Raw genomic sequence first — 15,376 nt, 5'->3', positions numbered from 1 at the left:
GGGCTTTGCCATCCCTCGGACGATCTCATCTGTATTTTAGCTTGGTGTTGATTATACCCTTTTTCATGATATCCCAGTTTGAGAGTCTTCATAGAGTCAGGGCTGGGTCAGAATGGCAGTCAACAATGTTACATACATGGATTTCAAAGTTGATTTAAGACGTTGCTTTATGGAGGGTAAATATACAGCCTCTGTAATTTCCCTGCTTATTTTTGGCAACCTTCTGGTTTCATGCCCCATGTCTGTAATTTCAGTATTACAGGGCCATCTCAAAGATAAAGTGTCGATGAAAGGCATTGTGGTGACAGCATATATCTCTGCTAGATCTGGAGAAAATGGGCTTTTGCTATTACATTTCTTACCATTACTTTTATGAGGAACATTCACATATTCCATTTATATTGTGCAAATTATCACTTTATTGGTTCAGTCATGATTAATTTATTTGGTGTCAATATTGAGTCCCTATTCTGGGTAAGGCATTGTGTGATAAGCACTTGGGATTCCAAAGAGATAAGCATGTACGGCTAAGGAACAATGTAGTGAGTGCCAGACAGAGAAGTACAGAAAAAACTGCTATGGAGTTCACAGCAGGAATAAGTGGCTTAGAGTTTGTGGGGTTAGGAGTGGCTGGTAAAAGGAATTCATGGAAAGAAGACCTTAAAAATGCAGTATTTCATTATGCAGAAATGGATGGTAGGATATTTGATACCTTGGAGCTTTTGCCTATGCACATATTATTCATTTATGTAACAAACATGTATTATATGCTGGCAACTGAGCTAGGTACTGGGGCTGCAATAATTATTAAGGGTTATAAGACACTGAAGGAGCCCTAGTGGCACAGTGGTTAAGTGCTTGGCTGCTAACCAAAAGGTCCACAGTTCGAACCTACCAGCCGCTCTGTGGGAGAAAGATATGGCAGAGTCTTCTTCCATAAACATTACAGACTTGGAAACCCTATGGGACAGTTCTACCCTGTCCTATAGGGTTGCGATGAGCTGGAATTGACTTGACAGCGATGAGTTCGGTTTGGTTTTGGTATAAGACACTGAGTAGATCCTGGGTGGTGCAAATAGTTAACATGTTTGGTTGCTAGCCAAAAACTAGGTGGTTTGAATCCTTTCAAAGGCACCTTGGAAGAAAGGTCTGGCAAGCTACTTCTGAAAAATCAGCTATTGGAAACTTTGGAGCACAGTTCTACTCTGACGTACATGGGGTCGCCATGAATTGGAATCAACTCGAGGACAAATGGTTTATAGATGCTAGATCTACCATTTGCATGCTTGCTGAACACTGCCCTCACCCAAGACTCTAAGCTTCTGTAGTTAAATATTCAGAGCTGCTTCTTACTGATTGGAATCATGCATAAGACATTAGAAAAACAAACAGTAAAAAATTTGAGATTGATTGGTGGGCACAGTGATGAAATGGAAAGAGATGGGTAGCAAAATATGAATGAGAATTGAAAACTATGAGCCAGTGCTCTCTAAGGATCATTAAAAAATAAAGAAGTCCTATTTGAGGCTGCCATCCTAAGAGCTAAGTCATTTCAAATGGAAAATTTTGGCAAAGTCAGACCTGCTTCACCCAAGGAACCAATATTTTGTAATTTTATGGCAAATGTAGTTTGAGAACCACTACAACAAATTGCGGACAATATTTGTGAGTAAGAAGTGAAGGGTTATAAAATTTGAGCTAAAGGGAAAGCACTGAGGAAAGGGAGGACCAGTGAGAGTCAGTGTGGCCTGATATTTGGCTGGAGAACTGAAGCCAGAAGCATGAGCTTCCTTTACCAAGAGACTCTGGGAGCTCTGTCTTCAGTTCAGTGTATCTCATCTAAACCTGTTAACCCGTTGCCCTTGGGTCCATTCCAACTCATAGCAACCCTATAGGACGTAGTAGAACTGTGCCATAGGGTTTCCAAGTCTGTAATCTTTACAGGAGGAGCCCTGGTGGTGCAGTAATTGAGTGCTGAGCTGTTAACCAAAAGGTCAGTGGTTTGAACCCACCAGCTGCTCTGTCGGAGAAGGAGCAGTTCTACACTATCTTATAGGGTCGCTATGAGTCGTAATCAGCTTGATGGCAGTGGGTTTTAATCTTCATGGTTAGCAGCCGAGGGTTTAACCACTGCACCGCCAAGGCTCCTGTACCTCATTTTAGGTATATTTATTTATTTTTGTAAACGCTCTGGATGCTTCAGTCCATCTGTTCGACCACTATCTTTCTACCTCTCTTCCTTTATACCCTGGAACACTCTCTCCATTCATTTAATAAGTATATTATTGTGTGCTAATTAGAGTTACACTGTGCTGGGCTCTGAGGATGCACCCCTAATTCTCTTGTACCTCCTTTATTTGGTTGCACATTTGGTTGCACATGCCTAACAAAACCTGTATTAATAGCCTTTCTAATCCTATACGTGTTGAAACAAGAAGCTGACTTAATCTGCTTCTTTTCCTTAGCTCCTTTCCTCCACTCTTCTTCAAGTTGTCTTCATCAGGGCTGTTCCTTCTGTCTGTGTCTTTAATCCCAGCTGCTCTAGTCTTCTTCCTGTCCTTGCTGTATTAGTTATCCCCTTTCCTTTGTATCACCAACTATCCTCTCTTTCTAGGCCCATTCCCTCCGGTCTCCGTGAGGCCTTCTCCGGCTCTTTTCCATTCTAAAAATCTCTCTTTGTCTTTGTATTCTTCTTGAGCTACTGCCCTATCTCTTTCTTTTTCCATTCTTGTCCAGCTTCTCAAAGGAATAGCCTTTACTCATTTCCATTTCCATTCACTCTCCTGAATTTTGGCTTGTGCCTACACCTCTCTACGTGACACTCCTTGCTATGTGTCCTCTTTGCAAAATCCAACTTTACCTTATCAGTCCTCGTTTTATTGTACCTCTCTGCCCCAATTGACACTATTAGTCGCTCTTTCCTTCTTAAGGCTTTCTACTTCCTTAAGCTTTTAACTTCCCCATTCTCTTGGTTCTTCCAGAACTTTCTTACTGTTCGTTCTCAGTTGCCTTTTTGGGATATGCTTCCTTCATCAACTCTTTAAAGGTTGGTGTAGCCATTTGTGCTCCTCTGCTGTTTTCATTCTGCATTTTCTTAAAAAGGAGCATTGGGTATTGAAGAATAGTATCCTCCGATTATAAAGTGATAACAACTGATATCAAGGGTTACCTGGAAGCAATGGCATAAGAATTTGAATTGTTATTGTTCTATACTTGCTCTCATTGTTCATCAGTTCATCTGTGTTTCAAATGCTCCAGCTGTTTTATGCTTTGTCTCTGCCTCCTAAAGACCCATAAGTGTGGTCTAGAATTGGAATAAGTGTTGGTCTCTAACGGTTCTGAATTAATTGTGAATCCCTGAGAAAATGAATAAGTTGGTTAGAAACTAGCTAATTTCATTTTGTCATTGAATAAATTCTAGTTAATGTATTCTGGTGTAGGAAGTCTGTTTTTAAAGCAAGTTTGCAATAAACAATTTCCCCTCAAGGTTAATATAATAGGCAAACACCTTTTGCTGCAACAGACGGCAAGAGGTAATGAAAGATTAGCTTACATTATGATTCATTATTTCAAAATGTCAGAATAAAATGGACTTGCCTCATCTTGCAGCCTCTTATTCTTTAGAGGAGAGTGCATGTTTTGCTTTTCAAATGTTAATGGATTCACTTTTTTTTTTGTTTTATTTTTTTCTTCCACTTTTTTTTCCAGGCCAAGTTCAGATAACCGGCGCCAAGGTGACAGAGAGAGATTGGCTAGTACTGGCGACAAGGGAAACGTGCCCATGGAATCTGCCAAGGAGACTCGCTACTGTGCAGTGTGCAATGACTATGCCTCAGGCTACCATTATGGAGTTTGGTCCTGTGAGGGCTGTAAGGCCTTCTTCAAGAGAAGTATTCAAGGTAATAGTGTGCTAAAAATAACTTATTCCATTTTTAATTCTAAGAGTGGAAGGAACTGAGGAAGGAAGACATAGGATCAGCCATTTGTACAAAATACCAATAGCTAGTAGATCTACTAATATTTTTGATGGAAACATGGAGAAGAGACAGGATCTCAGGAGGAGTTGTCAAATGCCACGGAAGCTGAGGCTGAGTGATTCTGCTTCCTCCATTTGGCAAAATCCAAATAGTTTTGAATAACTTTACAAGAGGGGCATTTCAGCAGCTGGGTCCGTGAGGAAAAAAGATGCTGTCCGTGCGCTGATTTGGGAACAGCAGGTGGGCATAAGTATTTTGCAGACAGATATACATACTTTTAAGATATAGTGTGATATTCACTGTTTATACAGAATTATTTCTCTACCTTGGCCTTGTCTAGGTAAATATTCTGTTGTGGTTTCTGCTCTGGACCAATTCTAATTTCACTTGTTCTTTCTTCCTCTTCTTTCATCTCTTTGTTGTCTCAACAGATGACATAACCTTAGGTTAAAATGATAAAATCAGACTCAGTGGCTGATGACTTGTAGTAGGGGCATATCATCTGTACTACACAGTTATTGGGTACCCACTGGGACATTGTATTCTCCCCCTGCAGTGATACTTTTCTACTATATAGTTTACAATTGCAACTTCTTTGATATACTGTCAGCTGTACATTTATTTTTAACCCAAGTGTCTATATATATATTGTTGCTGCATTATATAGGATACTCTGGGGAAACATCAATAACTTTCACTGTCCAAAATATCTATGATAAAGATCCTTTGTCTCACAGGAACTAAGCAGTTTAGACTAAATTAACTCATTTTTTGTCTTAATACAAAGACAAAACCTTGCTGTTGAGTCGATTCTGACTCATAGCGACCCTGTAAGTGAGACTAGAACTGCTCCCTAGGGTCTCCAAGGCTGTAACCTTTAAAGAAGCAGACCACTGTGTCTTTCTCCAGGGGAGTGGCTGCTGAGTTCCATCTGCCAACCTTATTTTTAGCAGCCTGGTGCTTAACCACTGTGCCACCAGGGCTCCTTTTTGTCTTAATAGTAGGGACATTTTTCTCTGTTCTTATTTCTTTTCTTTATCAGCTTCAGTGAAGCTTAGTATATAAACACTAAGGATGTTTGTGATGGTGATGATGTGTATGTAATTCCCTCTACGAAAATCTAGACTTAAGTAACTTGTTGAAAACCAGAGTCTACTAAATTAGCAGACACTGATTGAAGAAGAGATTCTCATAGACTTTCACTGTAGCTCTTCACTGCCCTGCTGTGGGACAAAAGCTGCAGGGTGGTCCACACTGTTTATTTTTCCTTCCATTGCCAGTTGGATTTTTTTTTTTTTTTTTTTTTTAGCTATTCATATCTTAGTTGAGTAGCATGTGACATCAACTTGGTCTGTTTTAAAAGCATTTTCTTTGATACTCATTGCCTTCAGCATCTTTTAGAATGCTGCTGTAAACTTGGACTTTTTTTTGTTGGTATCTTTATAAAATTAAAGGTATTCTCTGATAGTAAATCTTAGTTAAACTATATGTGTATATATGTGTATGTGTGGTGTGTACGTATATATACATATGTACATATATGTATGTGCGTATATATTGTTTAATTTTACTATCTGATATTACGATAATTCAGAAAAATTATATTTTGGTTTCTAGTTAGTATAAGCCCTTAATGGTCTTTTGACAGCCATCTTCATTTGTGGTTTTACTGTTTCTTTGATTTTATAGAATCTAAAATACTACCATTTTAGGCAGGCATTCAATCTGATAGTGAAAAACCACCTGGCAGATAAAGTTAGTGAATAGGTTCGTCTACAAACTTTGATGAATCATTTATCTGAGACTGAATTGCCTTGTCAGTAAAAATACTTTAAAGCAGCGATCAGCAAACTTGCTGTAAAGGGCCAGATAGTAAATATTGTAGGGTTTGCTGGCCATCTTCTCTCTGTCACAATGCCTCACCTCTACCATTGTAACTGGAAAGCAGCCATAGTTGATCTGTACATGAATGGATGTGACTGTACCAATAAAACTTTATAGACAGAAGCAGATGACTGAGCACATAATGTGCTGAATCCTGATTTAAAGTACAGAAAGGGAATAGATGGTTTCTAAATCTAAAGTTTTGATTATTCATGTTTATTGAGTACTTAATGCTCTACTCGTGCTAGAAGTTCTGAGGGGAATCGAGAGATATGTAAGATCTAATTCATAATCTTACGAAACTTAGAATTTATTTGGAAATTTGTTTGGGGGGACGAGGTATTTGATAAAAACAAACAAAAGAAAACCAAACCAGTTGCCATCAAGTCGATTCTGACTCATGTGACCCCATGCGTGTCAGAGTAGAACTACACTTCAGAGGGTTTTCAGTGGCTGTGAACTTTCAGAAGTAGACCTCCAGGTCTTTCTCCTGAGGTGCCTCTGAGTGGATTTGAACCACCAACCTTTTGGTTAGTAGCCAAGCGCTTAACCATTTGTGTCACTCAGGGACTCTCTGTACTCTTGATAAAATGAGAAAATTAAGTCAGTATAGATAAAACACTACTTGTATGATAAATAAAAACTATATGTTTTTAAAAAATGGAAACAGACAACACTGTCAGTTATAAGTTTGAAATTATTGAGATTGAAAGTAGAAATGACCTTTCTCCAAGGAGAAATAGAAATATTCTTACAAATTATTTTTGTCATCATTGTTTAGTATATAAGGGGTATATGATATAAATTCACATCAACTTAGTGTTTTCTCTAAGCATTAAAACATCAGAACAGAAAACAAAGAACAGAACAGAAAAAAAAATCAATGAAGAAAATGTGAGCTTATAAAAATAGATATTATATTGGTGTGACATCTCAATTTGAAATATATATATTTTTTAAAAATTTCTGCTTACTTTTTGGTAGTTAAAATATATATCTCTTGTATCTGTCTTGTATATGCAGACAAATTATAGAATTTCACTGAAATTGTTCTATATCAAAATGCAGTTTCTACCTGGTTTCAGAAATGTCTTGTATCATGGTGTGAAACAAAACAAAACAAAAACAAACCAGTTGCTGTGAGTGGATTCTGATGCATGGTGACCTCATGTGTTCAGAGTAGGACTGTGCTCCATAGTTCTCCCCTGACCCTGCCCTGAATTCATAAGATTTTCAATGGCTGATTTTTTGGAAGTAGATTACTAGGCCTTTCTTCCGAGGTGCCTCTGAGTGGACTCCAAACTTCAGCCTTTGGGTTAGCAGCTGAGCTGCTAACTGTTCGCTCCACTCAAGGTGTGAAGTCACTTATATAAACTCTGTTAAATGAAATGAATATTGAGTCCAAAGTTCTGAAAGAAGCCTAGAACAAAGCAGGGTTATTAACTTTTAGAGTTAGGGAGGAACCTTAAAAATCATTAAGTTCACTAATTCTTCAATTTATTCCTTGACTATCTCTGCTCATTGAAGCACTATTCAAGGCCCTGGAGATACAATGAAAGGAAAGGCAAAATCTCTACCCGTAGAGCTTATGATGTAGTGGGACAGATGGACAAATAAACTGGTAATTCAACTGCAGTGTAACAGGTGCTACCATAGAGGTGAGGGGAGGGTCTTACAGAGTCTGAATTTTACCCGGTCATGGTAGGGGATGAGTCGGGCTCTCAGAGAAGGTTCCTGACTTAAAATTAGGCCTGGAGGATGAGCCAAGTGAGCAAGGTGAAATAGGAGGGGGTGAGTGTTTAGTCATAGGACTGAGCGTATGTGTAAAGCAGGAAGTAATCTAGAGTATAGGGAGGTCTGTGAATAAAAATAGACAAAAGTAAGTTTCCATTAGCTTGGAGAAGGACATTGCTGGGCCATGTATTTGGTCTTTGTTGTTGTTAGTTGCTGTTGAGTCAGCTCCAATTCATGGCAACTCCAGGTACAACATAATGAAACATCGCCCAGTCCTGCACCATCTTCATGACTGTTGGTATGTTTGAGTCCATTTTGCAGTGCCCTCCAACCTAGGGGGCTCATCTTCCAGCACTATAACAGACAATATTCTGTTGTGATCCGTAGGGTTTTCATTGGCTGATGTTTAGAGGTAGATTGCCAGGCCTTTTTTCCAGTCTGTCTTAGTCTGGAAGTTCCACTGAGACCTGTCCAACATGGGTGACCCTGCTGGTATTTGAAATACCAGTGGCATACCGTGTAGCACCATAGTAACATCAAGCCACCACAGTAGGACAAACTGACAGATGGGTGTTAGTATTTAGTCTTAGACTGTGTTAAAACAAAGTAGTTTATATCCTTTGTTCTTTTAACAGCATTTCCATGTATTCGATTTGCTTGTGCATATGAAGAGAAATAACAGAGCAAATTTAAGAGTTTCTAGTCTTGTGTTCTGTTTATAGTCTTGATAACTTGGAACTAAAAAGTTTAACTGAACTTCTGTGGCTCTTTATAAATCGTACTGCCCCTTAAACACATTTAAGGAGAGTGAAGGGTCTGACATGTAGGTGGAAAGTTCTGAAGATGCTGCAGCTCTCCCTGTTTTTCTCGTTACTGAAGAAGAGTGTTAGAAATGAGTATCCATCAGATTAGTCTAGTGGTCTGAGTGTTTTAGTTGAAGAGGTAAAGTGTTGGACTTGAAAGCATACAGATTTTCATCCACTACTTAGTGTACAAACTTGATTACTCAAGAATTGAGTGATGACCTTCAGTTGAACATATTTTTTTAAAAGCAAAGTCAAGGATGCTATTTAATGGAGAGGGTGAAGTTGTATATGCTATGAATTTGTTAATCAGTGGGGATGGAGAAGCAGTGTCCCTTAAGATATGTTTTAGGTAGAGACTCTGGGATGAATTATATAAGCAGATTTGGTTATAGGAGCAGGAGCCAGGTACTGCCTTCGAGTATTACTCCAAGGAAAAAGGACCCCACTGAGCTCACTAGTCCCCTTTTATTATTATTTCAAATGGTTATGAGGCACAGTGGAGGTCCAAGCCTATCTGTACACCACTAGCTACACTGCCACTGCATATTCTCTCTATGTGGTTTATGTAGAAGGTGTACCACGTTAGATCAGACAGTCATGGCCCAGGGCAGGTGTTGGCTTAGAGGTTAGATAAGACCAGGAGGACATGGTATCAGGGGTGGAGTCTGGTTAAGGTGCAATGCCTTGGGAGCTGTAGGTCTAACACGGATAACTGACAGCCAAATCCACCCACCAGACCTTAGAAATCTTCAGAGTGAGGTAGTCCAGCACCTTGGTTAGCTCCTGTGGCAGCTACAGAGGGTAAGCAAAGACTTATTTCCAGATGAACCTCAGGACCATTCCGTTGGCCCCATCCACTTTGCAGAATCTATTAAAAGAGATCTTAGTCTTTTAGGCCTAGGGACTCACCCTTGCTCACCTAAGATGGTTTAGTTTTCCCATCCAGTGGGATATCTCCACCCTCTGGCCTGACTGGACACTCCATGTGCACTCATGCCTGGAAAAGATCAGCAGAGTGGTCAGAGGATGGGATAGACATGGAGGCTGCTCTCTTCATCACTTAACTGTTTATTCTCAGGGATCCTTTCATAGATGCAGCTCAGGATTGAGATCCTGGAAATATATGCACACAAATATACTAAATATATTTGGTCTTTCCATTTACACACTTGCCTCTCTACAGAGCAGCCTCCATACAAAGCAGGAATGATCTTTTAGATCATCAATCAGATCATATGGTCTTCTGCTTAAATCCCTCACTGCACTGAGAGTAAATCCCAGGTTCCTTTCTATGGCTTAATGTCTTATTCCCCTCATTCACTGCAATCTAGCCACACTGGCCTCTACTTTTCCTCCCAACACACCAAACATGTTCCTTCTTCAGGATCTCAGCATAAGTAGTTCCCTCCTTCCCTTTACTTAGAATACACAGATCTCTACTTGGCTGGCTTTTAGTCACTCAGATCTCTGTCCAGTGTCACTTTCTTAGAGAGGACTTCCCTGGTTACCCTACCAAAAGTAACCCTGGACACCATTGTCCCTAGTTGATTTTTGAAGACGTGAGTTAAAACCAAACCAGACAAGTTACCATCAGGTTGATTCCAATTCTTGGCTGTCCCATGTGTGTCAGAGTACAGCTGTGCTCCACAGGGTTTTCATTAGTGATTTTTCAGAAGTTCCATATTTTTACGCAAATAACGCATTGCGTTCTGCATTTGTATGCCAACTGCTCTCTCCCCCGTGAAGTATTTTTGTAAGTGCGCTATGCTGATTTTTTTTTTACAGCAATGTTAAAAAAAAATGGCATAACAGTGCTTATGAGAACACCTCTTAGGGGGAGGGAGTGGTTGGCAAACAAACATAGAAGGTGCACGATATTTGCGTAAAAATATGGTGGATGGTCAGGCGTTTTATCCAAAATATTCCATTATCCTGTCTTATTTTTCTGTAAGCCCCTTAAACCCTTGTGAAGTTGCTCTTTTTTATTCATTTGGTTGATTATTGTCTGCCTGCACCAAGTACCACCTCCTCCCATTCTCACCCAAACTTGGATATATGCTCAGTGAGAGCTGATTTCTTCTCTACTGTGTGTGTTGCTGTATCTCAAGTGTTGTGCACTATTCTGAGAAATAGTAGAATATGGTGTGAGGTCAAAAGAATGCTAGATAATAACTAGTAGAAGGGCTCAGAAAAGGAAGAAATTTCACCAGGCTAGGCTGGCAAGAGAAGCATTAATTTATGTGGTATATTTGATATTGGCCTGGAAAGAAGTGGAGGATTTTCATAGGCAATCAGGAGTTGGAAGATGATTCAAGAAATGTGAAATAGCATAAATCAGTATATGCTCAGTGGGTAATAAGTAAATTGGCCTTGAGAGAACAGAGGGCTTATTGTCCTCTGCCTCTTTATTTCCTCTCTTCAACTCTTTAAAAGTAAGCATTGCCCAGGGTCTGCGATCTGTGCTCCTTTCTCTTCCTTGTCCTTCTCTCCTCCCAGTTTTCTGCACAATCTCATGCATGTCTAAAAGCTAAACTATCACAGCTATGCAAATAACTCCTAACGGTAGCTCCTGCATCAAACTTGCTTCTTAGTGACTCTCTGTGTCTCTGTCTGAAACCTGGCATTCCTCCTCCTAACTCCTGTTAACATCAGTACCATTACCATTGCCTCACACAGCTACACCTAAAGCCTTAGAGCTGGTTATCTTCATGTCTCCACTTTGCCGCTCTTCCTGACATTTCCCATCAGAACAGTTGTGTAGTTCTATTGTGTTTATCTGTTAAATGTATAGCCATCCAATTCCATTACCTGCAGTTAGCCCCATTACATTTCACTGGGATCACTGCAGTCATCTCATTTTTCTTTTTGCCTTCTCCTTCATCCAAGCCATTCACTTCATTTGATTTTCCTTCATGTAAGCTGTTCTGAACACTGCCACTGTATTAACGTTCTCAAAACAAGTTGCAAGTCGTGTCAATACTTTGTACAGCATCCTTTAATGACTTCCATGGCCCTTGGAATAATCCTCAGACTACCCTTCAAGGTTTTCCACAGTTGTACTCTAGCCTAGTTTCCTACTCGTTTGGACATCACCATTTCTACCCCTGAAGTACATACTGGGCTACTTACTGTCCCTCAGATATGGTCATTCCATTTCTTTGCTGGGGATTTTTCTCCATATTTACCTGTAAACATTCTTATCCTAGCCAAAGGTGACTGTCATCGAACCTTGTCTGATACCGATGCAGAAGTTCTCTCTCCTGTGGACCTCCACGTTGCTTGGGTCCTGTTACCTTATATGACATATTCTTGTATACGTGTGACCTCTCCCTTACTGATTGTGAGCTCCTCAAAGATAAGCCAAAATCAAGGCTTGGTATATTATCAGTCACTCAGCAAGGATTGAAAAGGAGTTTGGGATCAGTCTGTGGGCATTTGACAACGCAGAACCGTTAACTTTTTTTTTAATCATGGGAGAGATATGTTGAAAACAGTCTTTAATGAAGACTAATCTTCCAGAGACACATAGGAGAGGCCAGAGAAGGAGAGACTGGAAATATGAAGACTGATTTGGCTGTTCCTCAGGTAGCTTAGACGTGCTGAAAATCCGGACTTATGGTATTTGTGAAATGGGAGAAAGGGGAACAGAATGAGAGATGTTCTAAAGCCAGAATCTACAGTAGTTTAAGGTGATTAAATGTGGGGTGTGTGGGAGGGAAAAGAGTTAAAGAGGTTGAAACAGACAGGGAGAATGATGATATCATCAGCTGAGTGGGAAAACTGAGAGCAAGGTTAATTAGTGGGAGGATCTGGCCAGTTCAATCCCCACAATGTTGAGTTTGAGGTGAGAGTTAAATACCCAGATGGAATCACCTAGCAGCCTGAGGAACAGAATCAGCCCTCTGCAGACAGTTTGGTGGTGGGGATTTGAGTCAGTTTCCTCAATTAATACTAAAAAAACTTGGTGAGAAGAACAGTTTAAATACTTCCTCAAGGTTGTACATTATTATTATTGTTTTGTTTTATTTTTTGTATCTTATTAATAATGGAGAAATGACTTAAAAAAATTCCTCTTGAGTCTCATAATATAAGCATTCCCTGGATCTTACAAAACCTTATAAGAAACACTCTTATCATCAAAAGTGTACATTCAAGGCCCTTGTAAACCAGAAAATCACAAATTAGCTCATCAGGGCCAAACGCTACTCTCCAGGAGCTTACAATTTAAAAGAGAACATGCTGCCTCCAACACATTAAGCTGTCCAAATAGTAAACTGCAGGAACAAATAGAAGCATTTTCATGAAGTTCAAACAAGACCCAGATGTATTTTTTTTCTTTGCAAATTATTCATACTGTGGGAGTCTGTAAGTTCCTTTTCTGACCCAGAGCCCACCTATTCCTTCCAATATTTGCTACCTCTGTTTTATACTCTACATCTAGTGGCAACATGCCTGTTGTGCAACAGAGAGATAAGGCTATTGAGTCAAGGGGCAGGAGTGCTTTCCTGTATACACTTTTGAGCCAGCATGTAATTTTTAAATGAAAGCATTTATAATGAGCATTTTATAAGAAGGGTCTTACCCCCAGGTATTGGTAAATTTGCCCTGGAAGCAGCAGTCAGGAAGTCAAATAACACAGTGCATTGGGCAAATATGCTGCAAAAGACCTCTTTAAAGTGTTAAAAAGCAAAGGTGTCACTTTGAGAACTAAGGTGCACCTGGCCCAAGCCATGGTATTTTCAGTAGCCTCATATGCGTGTGAAAGCTAGACAATGATAAAGGAAGAATGAAGAATTGATACATTCAAATTATGGTATTGGCAAAGAATATTGAATATACCATGGACTGCCAGAGGAACGAATCTGTCTTGGAGGAAGTACAGCCAGAATGCTCCTTAGAACTGAGGATGGCTAGACTTAGTCTTCCTTACTTTGGACATGTCATCAGGAGAGACCAATCTCTAGAGAAGGGCATCATGCTTGGTAGAGGGTCAGTGAAAAAGAGGGGGGCACTCAGTGAGATGAATTGACACAGTGGCTGCAACAATTGGCTGAAATATAGCAACTATTGTGAGGATGGTGCAGGACTGGGCAGCGTCTCGTTCTGTTATATGTAATGTCGCTGTGAGTTGGAGCCAGCTCGATGGCACCTAACAACAGCAAGCCAAGTGTTGGGTTTGCAATTCTTCTGAGAGAAGACGAAAGGCAGTCGTCACACACCTGTTAAACTCAAGGCCTAAACACCGCATTTCATGTAAGAATGCCATTCCCATTACCGATTTTAAATGCTTGTTACTCTTTAATGCGACAGTGTGGCAGTGAAGTGTGTGTGTGTGCGTGTGCACGCGTGCATGCATGCATTTGAAGAAGGGCTTAGGGAAGTATAATCATAGTATTTCTACCTGTGAAATGGCAGCGGTTATTCTTTTTTTTTGCCAAGTAATCTTTATCTTAGAGATAATTAAGACAAAATGCACCTGACAAATAAAATCAGGATAGAACCCCTATTTCTTGGCAGCTCTTGCGGACACAGCTGAAGCTTTCAGAGGTCTTTTAAAACCATGGCAACAAATGCCTTGGAAGGGTAAGCAAAGGTTCCAAATGTTTTTAATCGTTGTTGTTTTTAATGCTACCACACCAAGCATTCTTCATTTTTTGTTAACTGAGCGACATTACGTTTCCAATTTCCCTACTAAGTGGTTCTGTCCTGGTCATGGCAGTGATGATTTCCATTAAAGTGGCAGTGTTTGTGCCCATATATAGCAGTTTAGGTCATCAATGATTCCATTAGGAAGCCCCGTTTACGAGTGGCAATCGTTTAGCACAAAAATTATAGATAGGTTTTAATGGACACGTTCTCAAAGGGCATCAACCAGCCCTCAAGATTATGTGCACACACTGTTCTTCCAAAGCCTACCAGTGGGAGCCCATGACCAATCCAGCCTACATTTCTCTCTCCTTCTATAGAAAGCTGCCGTTGATACCTTTAAAATGCTATATCCTTCTAAAGAGAATGGCTTGCTTCTCTGATGTTATTATGGTTGTTAGGTGCCCTTGAGTTGGTTCTGACTCATAGTGACCCTATGTACAACAGGATGAAAACACTGCTTGGTCCTGTGCTGTCCTCACTGTCATTGCTGTGTTTGAGCCCATGGTTGCAACCACTGTGTCAGTCCATCTTGGTGAGGGTCTTTCTCTTTTTTGCTGACCCTCTACTTTACCAAGCATGATGTCCTTCTCCAGGGACCGGTGCCGCCTGATAACATGTCTGAAGAATATGAGACAAAGTCTCACCATCCTCGCTTCTAATGAGTATTCTGGTGGTACTTCTTCCAAACAGTTCTGGCAGTTCATGGTATATTTAATATTCTTTGCCAACACAATAATTCAAATACATCAATTCTTTGGTCTTCCTTATGCATTGTCTAGCTTTTGCATGCACATGAGGAGACTGGAGATACCATGGCTTGAGTCAGGAGGCACCTTAGTCCTCAAAGTGACATCTTTGCTTTTTTAAGACTTTAAAGAGGTCTTTTGCAGCAGATTTGCCCATTGCAATATGTCATTTGATTTCTTGGCTGCTGCTTCCATGGATGTTGATTGTGGATCCAAGTCAAGTGAAGTCCTTGGAAACTTCAGTATTTTCTCCATTTATTATGATGTTGCTTATTGTTCCAGCTGTGAGGATTTTTGTTTTCTTTATGTTGATGTGTAGTCCATCCTGAAAGCCGTAGTCTTTGATCTTCATCAGTTAGTGCTTCAAGTCCTCTTCACTTTCAGCAAGCAAGGTTGTGTTATCTGCAAGTTGCAGGTTGTTAATGAGTCTTCCTCCAATCCTGGTGTTGCATTCTTTTTCATATAGTCCAGCTTCTTGGATTATTTGCTCAGTATACAGACCGAAAATAAGTATGGTGAAAGGATACAACCCTGACACACACCTTTCCTAACTTTAAACCACGCAGTTTTCCCTTGTTGT

At 40.1% G+C, this 15,376-nt stretch overlaps 1 protein-coding gene across 1 annotated transcript in view; it reads left to right on the top strand.

Moving 5' to 3' along the window:
• The window catches only part of ESR1 (estrogen receptor 1), a 569,447-nt gene that overhangs the window by 263,966 nt on the left and 290,105 nt on the right, over nucleotides 1–15,376 (top strand). Inside the window, exon 4 of the mRNA XM_004368823.3 lies at nucleotides 3,709–3,899. Within this exon, the coding sequence (XP_004368880.1) occupies nucleotides 3,709–3,899 (191 nt within the window). The remainder of the gene's footprint in view (nucleotides 1–3,708; nucleotides 3,900–15,376) is intronic.

The sequence above is a fragment of the Trichechus manatus genome, unplaced genomic scaffold (genome assembly GCF_000243295.1).
Source record: "Trichechus manatus latirostris isolate Lorelei unplaced genomic scaffold, TriManLat1.0 scaffold00002, whole genome shotgun sequence".
NCBI lineage: Eukaryota > Metazoa > Chordata > Mammalia > Sirenia > Trichechidae > Trichechus > Trichechus manatus.
This window is presented reverse-complemented; position numbering and strand designations above follow the sequence as displayed.